The 25854-nt window shown below is 43.2% G+C and overlaps 1 protein-coding gene across 8 annotated transcripts in view; it reads left to right on the forward strand.

The window, feature by feature from the left end:
* The window catches only part of SH3PXD2A (SH3 and PX domains 2A), a 267552-nt gene that overhangs the window by 149999 nt on the left and 91699 nt on the right, over positions 1-25854 (forward strand). For 7 of the 8 annotated variants that reach the window (XM_088669620.1, XM_088669619.1, XM_088669621.1 and 4 more), the window contains one exon: positions 12393-12421. In XM_088669620.1, coding sequence (XP_088525746.1) covers positions 12393-12421 — 29 coding nt within the window. Of the gene's footprint in view, positions 1-12392; positions 12422-22805; positions 23528-25854 lie in introns of those variants that run through there. The other variant, XM_035133343.3, reaches the window with a different exon arrangement.

A 25854-nucleotide genomic window follows, 5' to 3' on the forward strand; every position in this document is an offset into this window, starting at 1 on the left:
GGCCTTTGGCCTAATCCATAAGGACTCTTCTTACATTCTTCAGTTCTTAACTGGCTTGGATGTGAGAGTTTTGCATGAGGTAATCTTAATGTGACAGGGTAGGTGTGGGGGGTAGGCTAGATGATGCCCTCAAACCCACAGAGCCTAATTTGCCTGGCTTGCTGAGAGAGCTGGTGGCACAAGAGGTAAGGTGCTGAAAGATGGTTGCTAGAAGTCCTCGTGGCCCCATTGGCTTTCTTTGGCTTGCTTCCTATGTTTCTCAGCAGCAGAGTTGTTGCTTAGAGGGCAGAGCTTTCCATCTGTGAAGCAACTCCTATGTGGTTTGGACTGATGTGAACCAAACCAGCAACTTTCATCTTTTTCAGGGGGTTTTCCCTGGGGTTACAAACGCCAGGAATATGATTGAGTGCTGATTGAACACACTTTGAAAACAGCTTTAACCACATGGGAGCTATGGTACTTGCCACAAATGACTGCCCATGAAGTTTGCCTTTTAAGCAATACCAGTGTAAAATGTGTTGTGATCCTCTTTGGCACACCCAGATCTCAAGATATGTTAGTTATGAGAGTATTAAAAAATGCATGTTTATTTTATTTCCTATATTTCGTATTATTATTCATTTTTAATAGTTCATCTCTTCTCTTTTTTAAAAATTGCGGGGAGTAACGGACAAGGGTGGTTACAGCTGGTAATTTTTCTAAAGATTATGCTTACCCTTTTCAGGCTATGCAGACAACAGGTTGGTTTAGATGGCATGGTAGGCCAAACTTTGGCTTAGCAAAACTGTGTGAACTTGTGGGCTGCTGTAGATGAGCTCACATCCACTTGGCTCCTCCCTGGTCCTATTTACTGTCATGCTACTTGAGCTAAACCAAGGCTTGGCTTATCATCTTGGTGGAACAGGGAATCGTGGTTAAGCTCTCACCTCTCTTACCACAAGCTGGAGCAAGGAACAAATCTTCTCACGGTCCCACTAAGTTAGACCTACTGTGTAGTGCAAACTAGTTCAGTAAGTATGCCAAGATCCCTTTCATCCTTATGCACAAGAGCCCAACACTCTTCTGCACCCTTGAGTGACTCTCCGTAAGAAACAGAAAAGTAAAATGATAGGAGGAACTGGGAAGATAAAACTTGTTGCCACAACAGCTGCACAACAACCACAGAGATTTGTGTCTTCAGGTAGGGCCATTTGGAAACCTGAAGTGCACACAGGATCTAATGTGGTCTTTAAAGAAGGAAATAAAGTGTTTTCCCGTTTTAATAGAAAAATATCAATACCAGTTGGAAAAGAGAGGCAGTATTTAACCAGAAGCACAAACGCAGCATCATTATGTTGATGACAATGAGAAGAACCCCCCCCCCCTTTTCTGGTTGTCAGTGACATCCATCTGTTGGCTCTGCTTTTCTACAAATTGCCTGTGTTGTTTACATTGAAAATGGATTGAAGCAAGAAGTGTTGTAAAGCCGTGTGTGTGAAAATGCCCTGAATTGTCTTTGTGTCAGGTTGAACAAAGATTGAGGTTAATCCTTACCTATCCAGACAATAAAACCACAGGCCTGTGTTTGATGTCCGGTTACACTTACTACAGCCGGGGCTCTAATCCAGCGTTTTGCTCCTGGGACTCATTCAGAAGAGGAACCATGAAGGTGCTTTGAGTAACAAGTAAAGTGTGCACATGTATGCACTCCTCATTGTAAGCAATTGCCTGACAAATTGAAAACCACTAAGGCCATTAAGCGAGGGCCATTTGCTACATGGTGAAAAGCAGAGTCAGGGAGGTTGAATGGAGAAGTGTCCCCCTCCCCCATTTCACCAAACAGGAGGAAATAAAGCAATGAGGAGGCAGCAGCCCTGCTGTATGTCTCATCCATTAGAGGTGTCTGGCAAGAATCCTGTTTCACAATTAGATAAAAGCTTTTCCATTCTAAATCACTGTCCAGAAGACAGTTTGGAGCCTAAAACGCTGAATCGAATGCACAGGGGAAGCCAAGATCCCGCTCTGGATGCTGGTAATTTATATGCATTATAAGCATTTACACAGAAGAATGTAGGCTCCTACTCAATGATGTGTTGGTTTTTGTTTTTAATTTAACTGGTTTTCCCCGCAGTTACTTTGTCATTTCTTTGACTCACTTGACATGATCATATGGAGTTTCTATAGCCTGTAATCCGTGTGTGTCCTGCACTGCTTCAGGCTGCAGGGTGATGAAAACTAGCATGACAGGGAGAAGGGTTCTAGATTAGCATTCTCTTTTAGGCACTAATTTTTTACATGCAGGAAATGTTCTGTGTGTGACTTATTTTGTGGCATTAAGGGTTTTTAATGTAAATTGTATATGCATTAGAACTATCTGCTACCATTTTGAACTAATCATAGTTTGTTGTTACATTCAACAAGACAGACTGAGGTTAGTTTCAACCATGGTTTATTGAAATAAGCCACGATCAATGTGGACATAATGAGAAATTCTGATTATTGTAAACCAGAAGGTGGAAGTTCCTGGTTGGCTGCGCCAGAGGAGGAAAGAGAAGGGGGTATTGTGTGCAAATACTAGCCCAGCTCATTCCATGTGTGCCAGCCTATGATTTAGTGTTACATCTGAACCAAGACTCGTGTCCCAGTCTTAATTCTTTGAACAAGGCAACTGTGTCTCCCAGTGGATATTGAGCTCTCTTCTTTAGTTAATTTCAGATTTGGGGGGGTCTGTTGTTTCTAACCCAAGAAGCAAAGGAGAGAATAAATCAATGCATGATTAATCATTGTAGTCAATAATAATAATAATAATAATAATATTTATACCCCGCCCATCTGGCTGGGTTTCCCCAGCCACTCTGGGTGGCTTCCAGCAGAAAAATAAAACACAGTAATCTATTAAACATTAAAAGCCTCCCTGAACAGGGCTGCCTTCAGATGTCTTCTAAAAGTCTGGTAGTTGTTTTCCTCTTTTACATCTGTTGGGAGGGCGTTCCACAGGGCAGGCGCCACCACCGAGAAGGCCCTCTGCCTAGTTCCCTGCAACTTGGCTTCTCGCAACAAGGGAACCGCCAGAAGGCCCTCGGTGCTGGACCTCAGTGTCCGGGCAGAATGATGGAGGTGGAGACGCTCTTTCATGTATACTGGACCAAGGCCATTAAGGGCTTTAAAAGTCAGCACCAACACTTTGAATTGTGCTCGGAAACGTACCATAGTTATGCTTATGGAGAGAGATGCAAGCTTTCAGTCTTATGCATCTAGCAGCTTTAGAATAGCATAGAGCGGTCGTGTATGAACAAGAGCAGGAGTGGACCTCAGGTAGATCTCATGATGATTTGCAGTAAATAGGTAAGGATTGCTGATATGCAAAATGATCCCCTCCTACCACCACCCTAAATCATATTGCTGAAATGCAGAAAGCTTGGGATACCCAGGAGTGGACTGTTGTGTGGAAGGGCACGCAGAATAAATTCCTGGGTTCAGAATTCTTTCAATCATTCTAAGTGTAGGTCTTTTGTACCAGGTTCTTTGACTGCTAGTAAAAAATAAATAAATCAAAAATCAAAGCAGCTCCTACAAATCCGGTCTACCACCACTGGGCAAGAGTACTCTATTCCTAACCAATACACATATGGGACATGGGGACTTTATATCTATGGAAATAACAGGTGAAATATATTGAATATAAAGTAGCTACTTAGTGCTAAGAGAGTCACGTCTCCAGGAAAGCTGCTAGCAAAATGCAGGTGGCATTTTTGGTTCAGAAAGTTAGAAAGACGTCCATTTGAAAAAGGTGTTTTCTCAGATGGACATGCATAGCTATACACAAAAAGTGAAGTGCCTGATAGCCAACTCATAGGATTACTGCCAAACAGGTTATGGGAGCCCTCTGGTATAAGCTTAACACATACTGGAGCATGCCAACATATGTCCTGACATGCTTAATACTTATGAGAACTGGTCTGGATTACATTTTATAGCCTGATAGAACTGTGAACACAAAGCCTTTTATGGAAAAGCTGTATCAAAGCTGGTAGTGCTCGACCTCTAGAAAGTCTGTTCTGGTGTTTCCCCCACAACAGTTTGTAGTTTTTTTTTTTTAATTATATTTATTGAGGTTTTTAACAATAAAAAAATACAGCACAAAAATACAAAAGCTTGAAAAATAAAAGAAGAAAAAATTAGAAAAAAAAGGGGAAAAAAAGGAAAAAAGAAAGAAAAATAGTATCTCTAACAATATCTTGTCCCCGACTTCCCCGTCCCTCCCCTCCCGGGTCAATTCCATATCCAACTTCACAACTTCTTTTTTATACCCCACACAATAAATTCTATTAGGTTTTGAACTATATTACTCTTAACTATTTCTAATAATTTCCTTTAGCCTATAATTTCCCCCTCAAAAGATATACCTTTGCCTAATTCAAATTCTATCCAATCTTTTAACTAAACCTCCAAACCTACCCCCTCCCTCCCCAGGTAGCAGTTTCCCTTTTTCCCCGGCCAGCGTCTTTATATCATCCAATTTCAAACCTTTTAATCCATCCATTCCTCTACCTTATATTCCTTCTTTACCCCACTCCCACTCTTAGCCAATCTAGACCATCCCATTCCTCTTTCTTCCCCTTCCATTGTTTTAATTCTTCCACCAGCCTCCCACCCTCATATTTATTTCCACTGTCCCCTATTTCCAATCTTCTGTCTGGCCTGCGTCCCCTCACTCTCACTGGGGGGGCAAAGGCCAGACTCTTTCCTCCCTCCTCAACTTGTTTGTTTCCTTCTGGGATCTGGTCGCCCTCTCTCACTGAGCAGACCAGATCCCAGGGTCTATCTTGGTCCTTAGCGTCCAAAGTCACATAGGTGATCAATGCTTCCTCTCTCACAGGTTGCATTGATTTCTCAGTCCGTTGCTCCTTATTTTCTGCCTGTTGTTCAATGATTTCTTCTTGTTGCAATTCTAAAGTCTCCATTGGATATATCTGTTGCTGGTCTTCTTTTAAGGTCTGAATATTTCCTTTCCCATGACGTATTTCCTCTGTCATTTCTTTAATAAAGTCTAGAATATACTGCAGTTCGACCTCCTCCATTTGTAAGAGGGTTGTTTTGGCTGGCAGCCTTCTTTGTCCTTCTGTGTTCCCGTGGGAATTATGACTTGATCCGCCAGAGATGGTGCTATAATGTCCAGACTAGTTCCTTTGTTTATTTCCATCCATATTTATCCTTTATAATTTAAATTCTTAGTCCAACTTTTCCAGTTCTCCTCTTTATTACATCGGTCAACTTAGATATAATCCAAAAAATATCACAGAGTCACAGCAGTTACTCTTTGTAAATCCTTATATTTGTCAGCTGGTCGCGGCTTTAGGTTCCTGCCCCCGGTTTCCGGGGGGGGGGTTCTTTGTCACAATAATATGATTATCGATGCAGTCTAAAACATATATTTCCCCCCCTTAGTTCTGCCTTCTAAGGGGGTACACAAGTTCAATTTTTCAGGGGGATCCTCACCCCTTCTCTTCGATCGGCTGCAGGCAAGTTAGTTGTGTCGCAGCCTTCCGGGTAGGGGGGGGAACGACCTCCGTTTTTTATTCCCCTCCCAGGTCCAAATTCTTGTTTTTAGATCCAATAAAATTGTCTTACTCACAGTCCGAATCTTAATTTGAAGGTATCTGCCGCTCCTCTGTCTCCGGCTCGGAGCTTTCCGCTACCGAGGTAGCAATGGACCCAAGGCTCCGCCATGTACAGCCTACTCTCGGAGGCTCCGACAGGGTCTCTCCGGGCAGTTTCCATGGCTTTCTGGAGCCCGCTGGGTATCCCAGCCCTCAGAACGCACAATCTGAGGCTTCTCCGGGAGGTCGCGGCGCCCACGCGACTCCCCCCCTCCTCGGTAGCGGTGGGTGTCTCGGGAGCCGAGACAAACCCCGCCGGCGGCTGATGGCGGCAGACCGGAAGTCCAACAGTTTGTAGTTTTATAGGATCTATTTTGATGTGCATGAACTCTGCTTTTAGCCATGTTGGATAAGGAGTTGTCTTTGTGTTTCCTTTTGTAACTGCAAATAGAATCTGACCAGGAAGCACGTGTTAAATTAAATCAGGCAACAACTTATATAAAGAAATGATAGAGTGCCAACACCCTTGACTAGAGCTTCTTTCTGGAGTAGTATAGCTGAGAAAAATGAGCAGCAAATGCACAAGATCAAAGGGACATCGCAAATACTAACAGTATACCAAGAGAGAGACTGTACGACTGTTAAGAAGAAAAATGGAAACTGTAAACCTTGACAATTGGCTTCATTTCTCTCTCACCCACGTCTTCTAGGATATAGGATAATCCCAGTAATTATGCATTGCAAAAAATCATTGTGCCATTTCAGAGGGAAATGGGCCCCTGGTGTTATAGTGCTAGGAAACCTGATAAATCAAGGCTGCCTTTGAAATTATGAATGAGGGACCTTAACTAATTGAAAACCATGAGAATATTAATCATCCCAGAGCATGTGTTTGAGTGGGTTTAGGACTCAGCACTAAAAAAACAGCTATTTTAGAACCACAATTCTATGTTTTCATCATGAAAGTGATCTAAAAATCTACAGCTAGTGCTGGTCAAGGTTTTTGACCACTGCTGGACCAAGACATTTTACTGCCTGAAGTGGTGCCCAAGTGTGCACGCACATGTCGCCTATCAAGATGTAGCCTATCTTGATTTCAGCAAGGCCTTTGACAAGGTGCCCCATGATATTCTTGTAAAGAAGCTGGTAAAATGTGGGCTAGACAATGCTAGCATTCAGTGGATTTGTAACTGGCTGGCTGACCGAACCCAAAGGGTGCTCATCAATGACTCCTCTTCATCCTGGAGAGAAGTGACTAGTGGGGTGCCACAGGGTTCTGTCTTGGGCCCAGTCTTATTCAACATCTTTATCAATGACTTGGATGATGGGCTTGAGGGCATCCTGATCAAGTTTGCAGATGACACCAAATTGGGAGGGGTGGCTAATACCCCAGAGGACAGGATCACACTTCAAAATGACCTTAACAGATTAGACAACTGGGCCAAAGCAAACAAGATGAATTTTTAACAAGGAGAAATGCAAAGTACTACACTTGGGCAAAAAAAATGAAAGGCACAAATACAGGATGGGAGACACCTGGCTTGAGAGCAATACATGTGAAAAGGATCTAGGAGTCTTGGTAGACCACAAACTTGACATGAGTCAACAATGTGATGCAGCAGCTAAAAAAGCCAATGCAATTCTGGGCTGCATTAATAGGAGTATAGCATCTAGATCAAGGGAAGTAATAGTACCACTGTAGTCTGCTCTGGTCAGACCTCACCTGGAGTAGTGTGTCCAGTTCTGGGCACCACAGTTCAAGAAGGATACTGACAAGCTGGAACGTGTCCAGAGGAGGGCAACCAAAATGGTCAAAGGCCTGGTAATGATGCCTTATGAGGAATGGCTTAGGGAGCTGGGTATGTTAAGGCTGGAGAAGAGAAGGTTAAGGGGTGACATGATAGCCATGTTCAAATATATAAAAGGATGTCATATAGAGGAGGGAGAAAGGTTGTTTTCTGCTGCTCCAGAGAAGCGGACATGGAGCAATGGATTCAAACTACAAGAAAGAAGATTCCACCTAAACATTAGGAAGAACTTCCTGACAGTAGGAGCTGTTCGACAGTGGAATTTGCTGCCAAGGAGTGTGGTGGAGTCTCCTTCTTTGGAGGTCTTTAAGCAGAGGCTTGACAGGCATCTGTCAGGAATGCTTTGATGGTGTTTCCTGCTTGGCAGGGGGTTGGACTGGATGGCCCTTGTGGTCTTTTCCAACTCTATGATTCTATGATTCTATGTGTGTGCACACCCTCGTACCAGTGAAGAGTAACTGTTTAGAAAGTCTGGCTACACCATTTAAACACCAATTCCTGCTTTGATCTAGGGATGGGTGAGAATTTTTTTTAATTCATATTTGAAGCAAAGGCTACCAAATCCACACTTTCTGAAACAACACAAGGAATGAAACAGTGCCATGCTTCCAAATTCTCACTTCTCCAAATTTTGCAATGCAGTTCTCCTGCCAAAAATGTTTACAAAAAATGCATATTTTGAGGTAAAGTTATCAAAGAAATGCATACAATATTAATGAAAATAACACAAAAATGCATTATTTTGAAGAAAATTGCTTGTAAAAATGTGTATATTTTGTATCTCTTTTGGTCGAACTTTACCTTAGCTCTTCCCCTGAGTTGAGTGAGTTCAGGGAGCTCTGGGGGGCATTGGTTAGCACCTATGCAGTCAATGGGTGTGAAGCAAGCTTAAACTTGTAGTGTAATGTCATGAATCTATGAAACCCCAGCTATGCTAAAAGCATTTAAATGATTTATGCAATGAGCATTATTTTGAAACTTGCAGACATTTCTACTATGAATATTTCAAAATAATGACTCACCTTTGTATTGTTCCTCACTGTGCTTTTTAAACTTCTCCAGTTCTGTTTGTCATTACTGTATTTACATTCTATAAAAAGATACCCTCAACGAAAACTTCACAATGGGAGAAAATTAAATTTGATCTGATGCAAGATGTATCTCAAAGACTGGACTGCAGGCGGTCCAGGCTGCTTTATTGGGCAGGTCCTTTGTGAGGTAAATATTCTGTCTCTTGTGAAAAACTTCACAAATTGAAGGGATAAACAAGGCAAAGCAGAACCAGATGGGGGATATGATTCTTAAGCAACATCTATTTTGTCTTTAACTTTCCAGGAAAAAGCCAGCAATAAACATCAGTGTTGCATATCCCAGTCTGGATGACCTTTTCTGGGGAAGGTCATGTGGTTTTAATTGATTGTTCCTGCCCTCTGAAGCCTCCTGTTTTGTTATTCCATAGCCACTGCTTTCCCCACGAGGCATGGGTCTTTTCCTGGTGCTGCACTGCCATATATTATATCCTAATGCACTGATGAACTCATCAAACCCAAGGTTCATCTTTCATCAGGGAAAGTTGAATAATTTCAAAGGCAAAACATTCAGGACAAAAAAGTAGCTTCACACACATATATTATCCCATTCAATGGATTTGCATGTCATCCTCCTGACTCCATCACCAATTATTCATTTATTTTGTGCCTGCTTGGACCCTTCTTTATGTCCTCTTTTGGGTCCTTGTGAATTTCTATCCCCTTGTTCCTGGCCCTGATTTTACCAGGCTAAGGAAGAGAGCAGTGACAGGAGCAAGGACAAACAGCATCAGCTTCCACTTACTTATCTTTCCCTTTCCCTCTAACTGATAGTATGGATTGGGTCCAGAGAAAGAGGGTAAGCAAATGGGGAGCGGTAACAGCAGGAAGGAGGAGAAGACATCCTGCCCAGAGATGACATTGATGGATGAAGGATAGAATTAGGCCACATTCACACATTCAAAGTATAGTGATACCACTTTAAACAATCATGGCTTCCCCCAAAGAATTCTGGGAGCTGTAATTTTTTAAGGGTGCTAAGAGTTGTTGTTGTTGTTGTTGTTGTTGTTATTATGTCGTTTAGTCGTGTCCGACTCTTCGTGACCCCATGGACCAGAGCATGCCAGGCACTCCTGTCTTCCACTGCCTCCTGCAGTTTGGTCAAACTCATGTTCGTAGCTTCGAGAACACTGTCCAACCATCTCGTCCTCTGTCGTCCCCTTCTCCTAGGGCCAGGGCTACCCAGGGCTTTTTCAGCCAGAACTCATCAGAACTGGCATTATAAGAGAAAAAGGGAGGTGTTCATGGTGAGTTCCGGCACCTCTTTTTCTAGAAAAATAGCACTGGCTCTACCTCTCATTGGCTTGGTCTCCACTTACAGTTGGTCTCCCTGCCTTTTGCCCTATCAGCCCCAATTGACACTAGCCACCACTGAGAGAGAGAAATAAGTAATTTTGGTCCAGGCATTGCATTTTCAGCTATAGCATTTCCCCCACATACTTCAAGAACACTGTCCAACCATCTCGTCCTCTGTCGTCCCCTTCTCCTTGTGCCTTCCATCTTTCCCAACATCAGGGTCTTTTCCAGGGAGTCTTCTCTTCTCATGAGGTGGCCAAAGTATTGGAGCCTCAGCTTCAGGATCTGTCCTTCCAGTGAACACTCAGGGCTGATTTCCTTAAGAATGGATAGGTTTGATCTTATTGCAGTCCATGGGACTCTCAAGAGTCTCCTGTTAGGAGACCTGTATTCTCCTCACAGAGCTACAATTTCAGATTGACTTGACAATCTATTTGCAGGGAACTGTAAATTGTTTAAAGTAGCATCATAGTGATTTAAATGTGTGGTGTGAGTGTGGCCATTCTCCTGAAATGGGCCAACCAACAGTACTGATGGGCTGTCAGCGTGGTGAAAGAAAGAAAGAAAGGAGGAAAGAAAGAAAGAAAGTCTCTGGAATTGGGATGTGGCAAGTCCCTCGTTGTGCAAATATACAATGGTACCTCGGAAATTGAACAGAATCCATTCCGGAAGTCCGTTCGACTTCCAAAACGTTCGGAAACCAAGGTGCAGCTTCCAACTGGAAGCCATGGAAGCCCCGCCGGATATTCAGGTTCCAAAGAACATTCGCAAACTGGAATGCTCACTTCTGGGTTTGCGGTGTTCAGGAGCCAAAACGGACGAGTACCAAGGCGTTCGGGATCCAAGGTATGACTGCATTGGGATTTGCAAGCTGAGGAGAACTTATGCCATATTTAATGGGTATAGGTATTAGTCCATTGACGAATGGGAAGTCTTCCTGAGTAAACGTGCAGAACTAGACTGTAGCTTCTTCTAATATCATCACAGTATTGCTTCAAGTCTGTGCAGCCCATTCTCCTCAACACAGGGCCCTTCTTTCTGTCTATTCTGCTTGAACAGAGAGAATTTCAGAAATTTTGGCCTTCTTCAAGCCCTGTTTTTGCTGGAGGCAAGGAATTTTGGGCTCTTGTACTTAATATACCATCACAATGAGAGGCATTCTAAGTCTATGGAAAAAGTTGACCCGGATTGTGAAGGAACAGATTCATGTTGAAGAGGGCTCCACAATGCAACGATTTAGCTTAGTAAATGAATAGGATACTAATTACTTTTATTTCATTGGTTTATTTGTCTCGCGAAAGAAGGAAAGGGGTCAGAATGCTAGAAACATTACAAACATCTCAATTTTAACAATTTCAGAGCTCCAGAAGGAAGGGGATAATTAGTCAGGGGTTGTGTCCCCAAAGAGAAGCATTGGCACCACTGGGTATTCTGCTCACAGTATTGTTTACACCCATACTTTGTATTCTATTCTCTCTTCAGTTCCCCCCCAATCATCTATGAATGGTCAGTAGCTTCAAGAGGTGGGGAACAGGTTCTTAATCATTATTTAAATGCTTTAACCAATTTCCTCTTCGTATGTTTTCATGAAATGCCTTTATTGTCATTTTTGACTTTGGGGAACCTGTGGCCTTCCAGATGTTGAACTCCAACTTCCATAATCCTGACTGTTGGCCATTCTGGCTGGGGCTACTAGAAGTTGGGAGTCCAGCAGCATCTGGGGAACACCAAGTTGTTATTCATTTCTAGTAGGGAAAGGATTGTACTGATAGATGGGCAATTTATTGAAATGGCTATTGGGAAATGTGAAATGAAATCCTATGCACACCTACTGGAGAGTTAGCTCCCATTGAACTTATTGGGATTTACTTCTAAGTAAGCATGCATATAATTTTTGTGCTGGTGGGAAAATCCTGCTTTGGAAATCCAAGAGCTTCTCCTTTAACAGCTATCTATGTGAATGTACAAATTAATAAAATATTTTCTAGAAATCAAGAAACCTTATCAGCCCCGTAATCAAAAGAACCAGCTTGCTATTGCGTGTATTCCAGTCAAAGTGAGAAAACAGCATTTATTCTCCTTATGCGAAAGAAGCCAGGCGATTCTACTCTTCTTTTGCACAGACAAGTGTTAGGCAGAGATAACTAGAAGAAGCTGCAGGGGTATGCAGATGGCAAACTGCTTTTTGGAAACCATAGTACTGCAAGCGCCACACAATATTGCTTAATGAAGCAAATGCGGTAACCTTGCAAGGAGTAGCCGGCATGCTTGTGCCTCTGTGCTGGATGAAAACAATAAAAGGTTAAGCCAGTAACAGCTCTATCTGAAGCTTGATTTAAAGAAGGGAGAATTGATATGCTCTCCCCCTCCCTTGAGTGGATGGTCGGCTCTTTCTAGTGGATCACATGGGCTTGTTAGGCTCTGCTGCAGAAGCACCAGCTGCTGCTTATCAAGGGAGAGTGCATCACCGGCTGGGTGTGTGTGTCAATGCCTTGTGGTCCCAGGCTCCAGTTTAAAAGAGGAGAAGCCCACAATGTGCCTCTAAGCAAGTGGGCTCTACCTTTTTTCTCCCCTGTGCTTCAAGACCTAACCATGTCTATCTGTTGTTGCCTTTTTTTCAGGGATTATGGATCCTCAAAAAGAAAATCAGGTAAGAAACCATGCTTGTTCTATATGTAGCATCATGTCTACAAAGCTCAAAATGTTTCTTAACAGTTGCTCTTTTATTGCCTGTTGTGTGAAATGTTGGGGGGGGGGTGTTTGATGGATTTCATTTAGCAGGAAAGGGAGTATTTAAAATATTTAGTAACCGAGTAGGCAAAATGTTGCTTGCACATTTTTGCTGTTGTATATTTCAGCAGAAAATGTGCCTCTCCCTGCCCTCTCTAGTTGATGGGGAAATGTTTTACAAGTACTAAATGCAGAAAAAGCAGGCTTTTTATGTTGCAATTTTGCATTGCATTGGAAGCTACCTGAAGACCTCTAGTTTCATGTTCTTCTTGCTAAGGTAGAATCACTCTAACCTGACTCTGTCACAACCCAGGGATTGTTCATGGTTATTTCTGGAGGAATAGTAATGGTATAACTGAACTTGCAAGCTTAGTTTGTGCATGCATTGCCCATTCCCTCATGTGTATCACCACATTTCTCCATCCCTCCATGGTCTAGCTAGTGCTCCTGAAGGGGTTCCTGTACCTTTAGCTGTATCTAAGGGCTGTTGTTTTAGGGTAAATGCAGCTTATTGTGGTGGTGTGAAAAAACCTGCAGCTGCTAAAACTTCGTCTTGCATACTACTATAAAAAGGCACAGGAACCCTGGCTGTATGTGTTTCTGGCCCACCTGCCCTCACATGGATTCAATCTTGACTCATCACCGGGTTTTCTTAATGGCTGTGTGAGTGAGAGATTCATCATGCCCAGATACCCTAAGATTAGGTTCTCTATAATTTTTATTGGCCTAAATTTCTAACTAGTAAGTTCTCTCCTAACCAGTCAAAAGTATAAATACAAGTTATACTCTCTTGTGTGCACTGTGCAGTGCAGACATGGCTCAGAAATGAAAGTCAGGGCCAGCTCTACCATTAGGCAGAGGAAGGCAGTCCCTTCAGGTGACGAATTCCTCCTGAACCTCTGGTCATTCCCTCCCAGTGAAGATCAGAGCTGTGTGTGCTATGTAGCTTGTCATGAACTAGCCTGTTGTCCTCAGGTGCAGTGGATGATGTTATCCTGCTGCAGCTATTGAAGCAAAATTCCAGCTGCCAATCGAGGTGGCTTCTGTACATGGAAAGTGGAAGTGCTAGCTTGTCCTTTGCCTCAGGCAGCAAAATGTATTGTGCAGGGCTGAATAAAAGTGCAGCTGTGGCGTCAGATGGGAGAATAGGTTCATAATGCAATCCCGTTAATGCCTACTCAGAAGGGAGCCTCATTAAGTTAAATGAGACTTAGTCCCAAGTAGCAATATCCAATTGTTTTGGATTGCAGCTGCCCTTAGCACCAGCTGGCAACATCAATGGTCAGGGATGACTTTATATATTATTTACTTATTGTTTCTACTTATAGCCCTCTCTTCACTGAATGGTCTCAGGGCAGGCAATAGTACAATTAATTGAAAACCATAAGTTAAAGCTGCAGAACTAGACAAAATAATGAGAACAGCGTAACAGGTGTGCAGCAATACAGCACAAGGGAAAACACCCACTTTCTTAAAATCTTTGGTAAAGAGGGGCATCTTGACCTGATGCAAGATGCACCTCAGAGGAGATAGCATTTCACAACCTGGGGACCACCAGAGAAAAAGCCCCCATGCGCCACCAGCCCACAAACCACACAAGGAGGTAGTACTGCCAGCAGCGCCCTCCTGTCAGTCCAGGCAGGTGGACATGGGGGGAGGAGTCTTCAAATATTTTGGGCCCAAGTCACTTAGGGTTTTGTATGCCAAAATCAACACATTAAAGTGGGCTTGGTGGTGAATTGATACCAGAGCAGATGCTTTAAGACCAGTATATTCTGAGTCCAGCCAGAAATGCCCACCTCTGCTTTATTCCTGCATTCTGCACGAGTTGCAGCTTCCAAACTGTCTTCAAAGGGCAGCCCTGTGTAGGGTTCATGGCAATAGTCCAATCTGGAAGTTACCAGAGCATGGATCACTGTGGTGAAGCTACATCTGTCAAAAGGGTAGTAGCTGCTGAACAGGTAGAAATAGGCACTCCTAGTCAACAAGGCCACCTGGACCTCAAGCAACAGTGGTGGGTCAAGGAGTAGCCCTACACTATGGAACAGTCCGCCCTCCCAGGGGAGTTAATTCAGAGTTGTAATCCAGCGGAATTGAGAGGGCACCATGTTGGATATCCCAGGAAGAATTTGACCACAATACCTGTTTAGAAGGTTCTTGGGTAGAATACTAGAAAAGACCATTCTCTGATTCTCTGTCTTAGATGCTCATGCCAGTCAAAGTTACTGTGCTAGATGCATCAATGGTCTGACTTTTTACAAAACACACACTCTCCCTCCCTCCCTCTGTGTGTGTGTGTGTGCGTGCGCGTGCGTGCATGCGTGTGTGCACATATTAAGGGGGGATAGAGGTATAGAGACCTCAATTAGAGCCTGGGCGGTAGCTCTTATTTCTCTTTGGGAATGACTTGCCCTAATGCTGTTGTACTTATCTGGCACGTGCCTCTTATTAATTCCATTGATGGGCTAGCTAAGCTGGAATGCTTGATTTTTGCAATTTAACTAAGTGGTATTCTAATGGATAGTTGGCATTTTGTCTATCTCCCCCTCCCCTTTCCTGAAAATCCTGATGATTTGAAAAAAAGGCTCCTAGCCTGTAGCATGAAACCCAGAGGTAAATAGCATAAGAAACCATAACGGTTGTCATTTCATTCATCTTTTATTAACCCTGCTGGGTAGATCAGGCTGAGACTATGACTCGAATGAATGAGCTGCATTTCATGCCTGAGTGTGTAGATTTGAATCTGTCTTTCACAGTCAGACGTCAAACTCAATGCCATATCAGTAACAGTAAACCATAACAAGGTAAGGCATAGTACTTTTAATATTTCCCATTAAGAACTATCGTTAGATCAAGTCCAAGTTCTCTCTCTCTCTAAATGTTCAATTTTCCCAATCCACTATTCATTGTACTCCTGTTTCTTTCCTAATCTTGCACAAAGAATATTTTTGCTGCTATCAGTAAACCATACATTTCTTTTTCCATTTCTGATCTAGCACCTTCCATATATCCCAGTTAAATCCTAAGAGGGTACAGCACCATGTCTTTATATAAGTATTGAAAGCTTTCGTAGAACCAGACCTTTCCATCAAATATGCAACATTACATTGCCAGCGTTGAGCTTTCTCCTCCAGATAAATCGTTTTAATTCTCTGTGGCATCATGTAAAGGTAAAGGGACCCCTGACCATTAGGTCCAGTCGTGACCGACTCTGGGGTTGCACGCTCATCTCGCATTATTGGCCGAGGGAGCCGGCATACAGCTTCCAGGTCATGTGGCCAGCATGACAAAGCCGCTTCTGGTGAACCAGAGCAGCACACGGAAACGCTGTTTACCTTCCCGCTGTAGCGGTCCCTATTTATCTACTTGCACTTTGACGTGCTTTCGAACTGCTAGGTTGGCAGGAGCTGGGACCGAGCAATGGGAGCTCACCCCGTCGCAGGGATTTGAACCCCCGACCTTCTGATCAGCAAGTCCTAGGCTCTGTGGTTTAACCCACAGCGCCACCTGCGTCCCTATGGGGTCATGTACTATCTTGCTATTACTTTAAAAGATTTCCACGTGGTGAATTATGTCTGTATTGCTTCCACATGTATTCTCATACTATCTCCAGAATATCTTCATTTAAATCTGCAACCCACTTACTTATCACAATATTTATTCGTTGTTATTTATATCTATCAATATGTTATATATATTCTAACTTTGAAGCAGTACCTTGTCATTTCTCAATCTTCCTGGTTTGCTTAATAAATAAAAAAAGACTACCTGCTACATTTTTACAAAATCCACCAAATTATGCTTCATCTAGTTATAACATAATGGGATTTTGGACAGGCTCTCTCACTGTGACTGGGCAAATTATTTTGGCCCCAAGTCCATGACCATATACTCCACTTTGAGAACAACACTATATCTTCTGGCAAGCCTTCTTTTCTTCTTAGGGCTGGGAAAACCCAGAGCAAAACAAGCCAGAGCTGCTTCTATAGACCTGCTTCTTCAAAACAGGCCTTCAAAAAGTTGGCATAAAGAGAAAATGGACATGATCTGTTAATGCTTTCAGCTCATACCATTGGAATAATAGTGCCCCTTTCGCCCCAAGAACAGAGGTGGGGCATAGTGTTCTGCTATTCATATTTTAAAGATGATGATTCTGTACCCCCACCCCACAGATCAATGAGAATTAGAGTACAGTGGTACCTTGGTTCCCAAATGGCTTAGTCGTCAAGCAAATTGGCTTCCGAACGCCGCAAACCCGGAAGTAAGTGTTCCGGTTTGCGAACATTTTTTCGTAAGCCGAATGTGTGATGCGGCTTCCGCTTGAGTGCAGGAAGCTCCTGCAGCCAATTGGTAGCCATGCCTTGGTTTTCAAATGGTTTTGGGAGTCGAACAGACTCCCGGAATGGATTAAGTTTGAGAACCAAGGTACCACTGTACTGGAGTAAAACATTGATTGATTAAACTCTGCAGTTCTAGTATCGATAATTTTCACTGAGCTTTAAAGCATTGTTTAAAAATTGACTGTGATCTGGCTGCAGATGTTTTATAAAGTAATTATTTTTAATACAAGTCCTTTATAAAAACTGTAGAAAGCCGTTACTGTATTAAATGTGGCATTCCTCCCTTTTTCTCATGTGAAATTATGATGGCTATGACATATGTTTGCAGTGCTGAGTTAATACTTCAGCTACTAACCATGCAAACTATACCCACATGTGAGCTGCATGTGTTGGATTTAATTGCACAATTCAAATTCACTTTTAAAGTGTCTTTATAAATCCTCTTAAAATTAATGGTTCTGTACAGACATCTCATAAATTAGGCCAATTCTTTATCTCTTCCACCTCCGCCCCCCAAACAAAAACCCTCTGCAAAATACCATCTGTGCTTTAGAAACATAGTCTGCTCTGGACATAATCCCAGAGCATTTCTAGTGCTGGAGCTTTGTAGCATGGTGAATGTGTGACTGTGCAGTGATAGCATCCTGTCCCACAGTTAGTGGCAAAAGATTTGTTTCCCAGTAAATACAATAACCTAGAAGTTCTCTAATAATTCTTTAACCAACAAAAATGGTTTCTCTTGCTGTTACTGGCTCAATGCGAGTCTCTTCTTTTCTCTTGCTCTCTGGCTGACATTGGCACAGTTGGGGACAGCTGTTTGTACTCGGAAGCCATCTCATAATTATAGATTATTGCGTGAGACTTGCTTCTAATGTTTGCTCAGTAGGGTGATTGTGTGCAAAGGACAAAGGTCCTCTACTTTGAATTACATTGTAGATGAGAGAATTTGGCAGCTCCAATTTGTCATGCGTGGGTGGTTAAAAACCACCCACTGAAATTACCTTTCAAAGATATAATAGTCTTGTCCTTCCCTCTTACCTGGTTTCATTTGCCTAGTTCTGGGGTACCAATGCGGTGCCTTCAGGTGTTGTGGGCTACAGCTCCCATCATCCCTGATCATCGGTTGTGCTGGCTGGGCTTGAAGGAAGTTGTCATCCAAAACATCTGGAAGGCATCAATTTGGCTACCCGTCAGCTAAATGTTCAGCTAGATGTTTCAAAGGGAGAACAAAATGAAGCTACACACACACACACACACACACACACACACACACACACACACACCAGGGAGGGGGCATGGTGGTACCAGGGAGATGTAATCCAGCATGTCTCTCTTCTGCCCTAAGGCAGGTATGGGGCATCTGTAACCCTCCAGATGGACTCCAACTCCCATCCACACACCCTTAATGTTGATTTGACAAGTATTTTTTGGAGGACCCATCTCGGTGTACCCTGAAGCAGGGGAGACATTCCCCAAGAGCAAAGCTGATGTAATTCCCATGGCTCCTGCCAGATCGGATTGTGTATGGACATAAATACAGCAGCTATTGTGTGCAAAGACTTGCTTGTTAAATTTGAAGCATGACATACTGTCTTCTGTATGCAACTTAGTGACATCTCTAGTTTAAATATGTCCATGCACCATGTGTTATGGGGACCATAGGACAGTAGTTTTCAACTTTCTTTAACTCATAACTTGCAGCATGAGATCCTTGTACCAGCTCAGACTATTTGTCCATCTAGCTCAGTGTTGTGTATTCTGACTGGCAGCAGCCCTCCAAGTTCTCAGTAAAGATGTTTCTTATCACCTGTCACTGGTTCCTATTAACTGAAGATGTCTGGGATTGAACCTGGGACCTTCTGTATGCAAACCATGTGTTATGGTCCATTCTCATTTGGGCTTTCTCCTCCTAAACAAAAAAGGAAATAAAATAGTGGTTTTGCTAGTGTGACCTACCTGTTGGTCTCTTCTCGCTACGTAAAAAGCTGGTGCCATGGGGTGTAGTAAAATATCGGGGTTTTCTAAGAGAAGAGTAATGTGTTGAAGTAGTACCCAATTTCTGCCAACGTGCAAGATTCTGGCTTGCAGCAAAGGATGCGACAGCACTCTTTGAAGCTAAGTGTGCTCCCATATTATTGAGGATGTTCAGTGCATTAGCTCTGCCAGGCTGCCAAGCACAACTCTTTGCCACTATGGAGGCATGGGCTGTGAGTATGAAAGGTACAAAATACACATGGTGCACTTGCCACAGCAGTCAGTCTCTAGTATTCAGAGTCCTACCATAGAATCTGAACTAACCCTTGAACTGGGAGAAGGCTTAGGTAGGTTGGACATGCTAACTCGGAGATACTTTAATATGAGGACTTTTAATAAAAAATTCTGACACATTTGAGGTGGTGCAGGGCTATTAGAACTACACCTTGTGCTCAGTGGTTCAATCAGTTGTAGCTGGAAGAATAATGCGGGAAATACCCTGTCCTTTGACACCTGATAGGATAAGTACTATCTTAACTAATTCGTTTTAACTGATTTTAATACTGTATTTTTGAATTGTTATCTTTCCTGGGAGTTCAAGGTGAAAGTATGATGATGATGATAATGTGTTTTGCTTCTGGACAAAAGCATAGAATTTCCTACCCAACAGCATATAACATTCTTGCTGCAGTCTGGTAGTGCATTCCCCCCGCCCCCAAACCAGAAACTGAAACCACTGTGATCATTACTGTACTAGAAAGAAGTCCCATGAAAAACACCAGGACAGATTAAGAAATAAAACAAATGGATGCTTATTGTTTCGTGAATCTTGCCAAGAAATCTAGATCTCACTTTTCTTTTAAGTGACTAGACTTGCTGGGAGAACTTTTACGAGGATGGGTTTTGTGTTTTTGATATTGATTTGGCATTTGAAGCACCTACTGGAACTCTTTTCTTTGGAAATATTTTCCTTGCTATGTGACTCGCTCTGGTCTGGCTTGCTGTGTTTGGAATTCCTAATTTTACAGTATGCCTGGTATGACTTCTACAAGGCAACTGGCTGGCATCAGCAGGAGAATTCCCAGTATTTACACTTCCTAAATTTCCACTCGATAATTGACCCAAGCACCTGATGTTGCTATGTTGTGCTTTTTCCCCATAATGAAAGTTATTTGGAATGTCGTTTTCAGTGCATTCAATCTAGTTCAGGCATCCCCAAACTGCGGCCCTCCAGATGTTTTGGCCTACAACTCCCATGATCCCTAACTAAGAGGACCAGTGGTCAGGGATGATGGGAATTGTAGTCCAAAACATCTGGAGGGCCGAATCTAGTTCTTGGATGCAAATGTTCAATCTAATGCTCAACAACTGAGGGTGATTTCCGATGTGGGGAATATTGTGTTAGTTTTCCTGTCTTGTAATGCTTGTGTTCCTTTTTTAAAATGTTCCTTTTGCACTGCAGTATCTGTTGCATTATGGAACTGTGGCTTTTGACCGATCTACCAGCATGTTGTGCTAAATTTCATTCACACCAGTGGGCATGGTGTGACACAACACCAAACTTTATTGGCAACGTTGCTACTTCCTTACCCTTTCCACACATGCATACTTCTGTTCCCCATCATTCACCAATGAGAATGGCAGAGAAAGAACTGCATGCTGGTACTCCAAACAGATTTATTTCTGGAATCGACTGACACAAAAATAAGTGCTAAACCTACACTATATTCCGTTAGATCTCAATTAGTGCCTTTTATGTGGTGTGAAAGCTGAAATATAATGCAGAAATTAACAGTAAGCAGTGCTGGTTTTTTTCTAGAAAAAGAGGTGTCTCAAATCGCCACGAACATCTCCCTTGTTCTCTTTCAATGGCAATGGCGCCCACCAGAGAGGTGCTGGGAACTGAATTCCGGCTGATAAAAAGCCCTGACAGTAAGGGAAATGTTGGGGGCGAGGAGAGAGAATAAACGGCTGTGTGGATGCATCTCCTTTCTCCTAGTGTTGATATATTTATATTTATGGAACATCTGCATTGGGTTATTTAAACCCCCATTCCCTGCCAGGCTCACAAAAAATGCTGCAATCTCTTGTGCTTATGCAGTATAGAAAACTTGTTTGGATAATACCCTTCACCCAAACTCATGTCTACATACACCAGGAGCTTAGGACAACAGTATGGTCTGTTAAATGTTGAGGGCCATTTGGTGATGCTCATGATAAGCCATGGCTTTATCATGACATGCACAAGCTGCAGTGAGTGTTGGGTTTGTGTGCTTTCCTCGTGTGGCTGTCAGGAGGGCTTTGGGGGGCTTTTTATTTGGTTTTTAGTAAGCAACAGTTTCCTGTTTTGTTTAAAGACTACCTATGCTCAGTTCTCAAAATGGGCCAGCTCCAAGATATGAAGCTGGCTTGTTTATCCATATTGTTGTAGAACAGGGTACCCAGTGTGGTGCCTCCCTAGATGTTATGGACTCCAGCCCCCTCTCCCAGCATGGCCAATGGTCAAGGACAGGCATCCCCAACTACAACTCCCATGATCCCTAGCTAACAGGACCAGTGGTCAGGGATGATGGGAATTGTAGTCCAAAACATCTGGAGGGCCGAAGTTTGGGATGCCTGGTCAAGGATGAGAGGAGCTACAGGCCTCAACATCTGGAGGGTACCACACTGGTTTAAAGCCACAATCCTGGGTTCAGGAAGCCATGGCTTAATAAAGGTTTTTGAAATCTTCCTTCTAGCCAGGGTGTTGTGGGGGGGGGATACAAATCTGAGGCTTGTGCTTATCACAATAAATCAAAGTGCTGCAAGTGATCTAAGAAATAATATTGAATAATTGAACCTTCCTGTGAAAGGGCCCACTCACAGAAGAGCATAGCTGTCAAGTTCTCCCTTTTTAAAAGGGAAATTCCCTTATGCTGAATAGACTTCCTCGCGAGAAAAAGGGAAAACTTGAGAGCTTTGCAGAAGAGGCTGCCTCTTTGCATGATTCACTGCTCTGGCTTGAGTGGGGAGGTAATTCTGCCACATCTCTGGTTAAGGTGTGCTTCGATCTTTTGGTCACTCCTCATCAGCAATTATTTCCCCAATTCACAGTTCTCTATGAGCTGGTTTTTGAAATGCATGAAGTTTTTAAAGCATTGCCTGGCGACAATGTGCACTCATGAAAATGGACATCAGTTTTTGGAAAAGCATTTTTCAGAAAAGCACCAGCAGGCATTCACTCCCCCCCCCTCTCCCAGAGCAGGTCTGTTTGTTTTTATTACTATGCAGGAGGTGTGAGCCAAGCTGGAATTCTTGAATAAAAAAATCAAGCTTTTTATTGGGTGTTCACAGATTCTGGTTGCAAGTAGTGAGCTATTTATGATTTGAGATGAGGGAGATTGGACCTTCACTGCTTCTGATGCAGCAGATTTACCTGCCCTTGGAAGAAGAGTGCCAAGCAGAGTGTGCAGAAACTGAAGGAATGGGCTCCTTCCTACACACCAGATGCAAGCTTGAAAGACTTAGGTGTGCCAATGCCAGGTTTAATTTGGAAAAAGTGTGCTTCAGCTATTGGAAGTTTGGGAAACAATGTAGTACATGATAAGGTCTCTCACTGCAGCTGTTCGGATTGAAGGAAGCAAATGTGTGCCTATTTTAAAATAGGTTAAGAACCTGGGTTTTTGTCGCAGTAATGATCGATACTTCTCCATCAGGACACTATAGCCCTTGTGAATACATCTAATCAGCTAAGTGATACTGTCTGGTTGGGAGCCAGAGCTCCCTCCCCATCTTTGGCAGGAACTCAACTCTTGCCCAAATTCCTGCCATTTCCTCCTTGCTTGCATAGCTGTGAATGTTATTGATGGCAATGAAGTTATCCAGACTCTCTTTAGAAGCCAGCTGCACTGTTTTGGACCCTAAAATAGCAGTATTATAACCTCCTTCGGATCTCCATGCATGCTGTCTTAATATAGCAACCATATGGGAAGGGGGTAGGGGGTGCAATCTGTCTGGACTCCCTGAAGTCAGAAGCTTCCCCCTGGACCTAAAGTGCCCAGACAAAACAAAATAATCCTGTAGATTCCTAATGTCTCAAATGAGATCAGGATTCTTTCTTGAGGATTAAGCACAAGGTATATCATGCTGGAAATGAACTGCAACGGCGATAGTTTTTCAGTCTATATTTCCTTGGACTATTGGGTTCTGTTTCCCAGGGAGAGTTAACTTGTGATGTTGTTTGAAGCCCAGTTGTGTAAATGTAGAATTATGCCTTGTTTATTTGGAGCATGTGTGATACCTCTACTCAGGTTACAGTCTAGAAAAAAAACAGCTTTTGGAGCAGGAGAAGGATAGGGCGTTACTGAGCTTTTTTCCCTGCCTTGCTTCTCCACTCACCCCCTCCCTTGAGCTTTCTTGTGCTATATGATCAGTTCTGAAGCACGATTTGATCACATGAAGGCCAGATGTGAGTATTTCGAAACAGTTTGGTCTCTGCTGGCGTGGAGATGATAAATGAGGCAGTTCTGTTTACGTGGCAAATGGAAGCGGGCTCTGATTGGTCTGGGACGGAACAGGGGAGGAGCTGACAACTTATAACAGGCGAACAACAAGCGAAAGTCTCAAAGACAGATTCATTCTTTGTAGAAGAATGCAAATGAGGGTTCAGTTTCAAAATGAGAAAGGGACAAAAGGATGCCATGGACTAGAGCTCACTTCCTTTGGAGTCACAGGTTTGTGCATTTGATAAAGTTGACTGTAGCCCATGAAAGCTTAGAAAACCTTTTGCCGTTGATAAGGTACCACAAGGCTTAAAACACTGGTGTGCCCTGGATTTGTATTTAAAAGGGTAATGTGTTATGTTTGTAGAGAGAACAGAACATTATGTTTAGTCAGTAGAGAGGGAGCAATATGCCCCTTGGCATAGCTCCATAAGGAAAGGGGCATCCCAAAGATTAATACAAGGTGGGTTTAACTACACAACATGTGGGATTCCCTGTTACTGGTGGAAGTGATACGGATAAAACGAGAAGGATTTCCAGGCAGCCTGGTTTTGAAGATCAATAAATGTGCAGTTGCTTTATTTTGTTAATTTATATCCTGCCCTTAATAGCAAGCACTCTTGGGTAAGGTCATATTTAAATACAATAAAATCACTCAATAAAATCATCTCAACCTGAATTGCTTCACCTCCTCCTTATAACACAGAGGTGGCCTTTAGGGAAGAGAAGGATTTTCTGCTGGCACCAAAAAATGAACAATGTCTTCCAGGGGAAGAGCATTCCACAGAGAAGCCCCTTTCCTAACATAAAGCATCTCAGGCTTCCCTCGCTCATGGAGTGACAAAAAGACCCTACCTGGCAGATCCTGCAGCCTAGGTAGAACAATGCAAAGAGAGGCACTCTAGTGGCTTCAAAATGGTGTCAAGCATAGGGGACAATATGAAACCCTGCAGAACTCCGCAGCATATTTGTCATAGGACCAAAGAACATCCCTGCCCCTTACTGTCAGTCTCTGAACATGGCCCTGCAGATAGACCAGGGGTTGGAAAGGTTTACCTCACCTGGGCCAGTCCACTTCAGCGGAGATCACTCCATGGGTTTGATCGCGCGTGCCCACGACTTCCAGCATCTGTGCAGACGCAATTTCCGGCGGTGCGGAATTGAGTCCCCATGCTGCACTGCACCGGTTTACTGCAGTGTGCGGGGACTCGCTGAGCGGGCGACTTGGTTGGGGGGGGTGGCTTGTGGGCCAGTTAAACGACTCCCATAGGCCGCTTGTGGCCCATGGGCATTAGGTTGCTGACCCCTGAGATAGACACATTGCTTCTGCTCCTAACTCCCAACCCACAGAGCCAGTCCAAGAGGATACTGTGGTTAATGATATCAAAAGCTGCTGAGAGATCTGGGAAAACTAACAGGGTTGCACTCCTTCTTTGCCTCTCCCAGCACAGGTCACGTGGCTAAGGCTCCTTCAGTGCCAAAGCCAAACCCTAAAGCCAGATTGAAATGGAGCCAGAAAAATAACTTTTTCCAAGCACTTCTGGACACTCACCACCTTCTTGAGCAACTTGCCCCAAAAGGGGATATTTGCCTCTGGGCAGCAGTTGTATACCACTAGGGCAGTAGGAACTACTCCCTCGCATGATAAGCATTTTCTACCACCTGGACCCACTGCCAGCCTTCCCTAGCCATCTCTTGCAAGTCTGAGCGTACACATGATAAGTCGAACACCTTGAAGTGGCTTATCCATGTAATTAAACTGCAAGCCAGGCAACTTCCACTAGAAATGCCTTGCAGAAAGTTTTTGTTAAATGTACATACATGCACTGTGTTGGACTGTTCAAAGCAAAAATGCACTAGAGCAGTTTTAGGGATCACTTTTTATTTATTTAAACCATTTTTACCCTGCCTTTCAGTCAGAAAGGCACCCAGGGTGGCTTATATGAGATCCATAACAAGCAAGAATCCTGTAGCCTCCAGATGCTGTTGGATTTCAGCTTCCACCAGCCAAAGACAGCATGGCCAATGGTCAGGGAGGATGGTAGTCGAGTTCAACAATGCCTGGAGGGCCACAGGTTCCCAGTCCCTACTGCAGTGTCTGCCCCTCCTCTGTCACAATGAGGCTCAATGGTTATATGCAATAGTATTGTTGGTGATGGGAGGGGGGAGGTTGTAGAGGCTGGGACCAATTAGAATATAAATGTCGTGCAGTTTTTAATCTTTTTAGAAAACCCTTAAAAGTAATGCTAAGCAGATGTTCAGAAAAAAAAAATGCTAGCTGTCTTCCCTTTCAGAAGCACTCTCATCTTTGTCTAGCTGCTGTCAGACACAGGGAGCTCTGGTGTTCTTCCTATATGTACATATATCTTTTTTATTTGGAAATCTACAATATAGCTTGCCAGTTGCTTGCATGCTTCTACATTCCCTGCCGCCTGTGCTCTGCTTTGGCTCAACTGCTGTTGACAAGTGTGTGTGTGTGTGTGTAGGGGGGAAATGCTTCTTTTAAAAATTTACAACCAATTAGCATTCGGGGCAATCTGATTAAATGGCAATTGTGT

Source organism: Zootoca vivipara, chromosome 5, assembly GCF_965207765.1.
Source record: "Zootoca vivipara chromosome 5, rZooViv2.hap1.1, whole genome shotgun sequence".
Taxonomy (NCBI): Eukaryota; Metazoa; Chordata; class Lepidosauria; order Squamata; family Lacertidae; genus Zootoca; species Zootoca vivipara.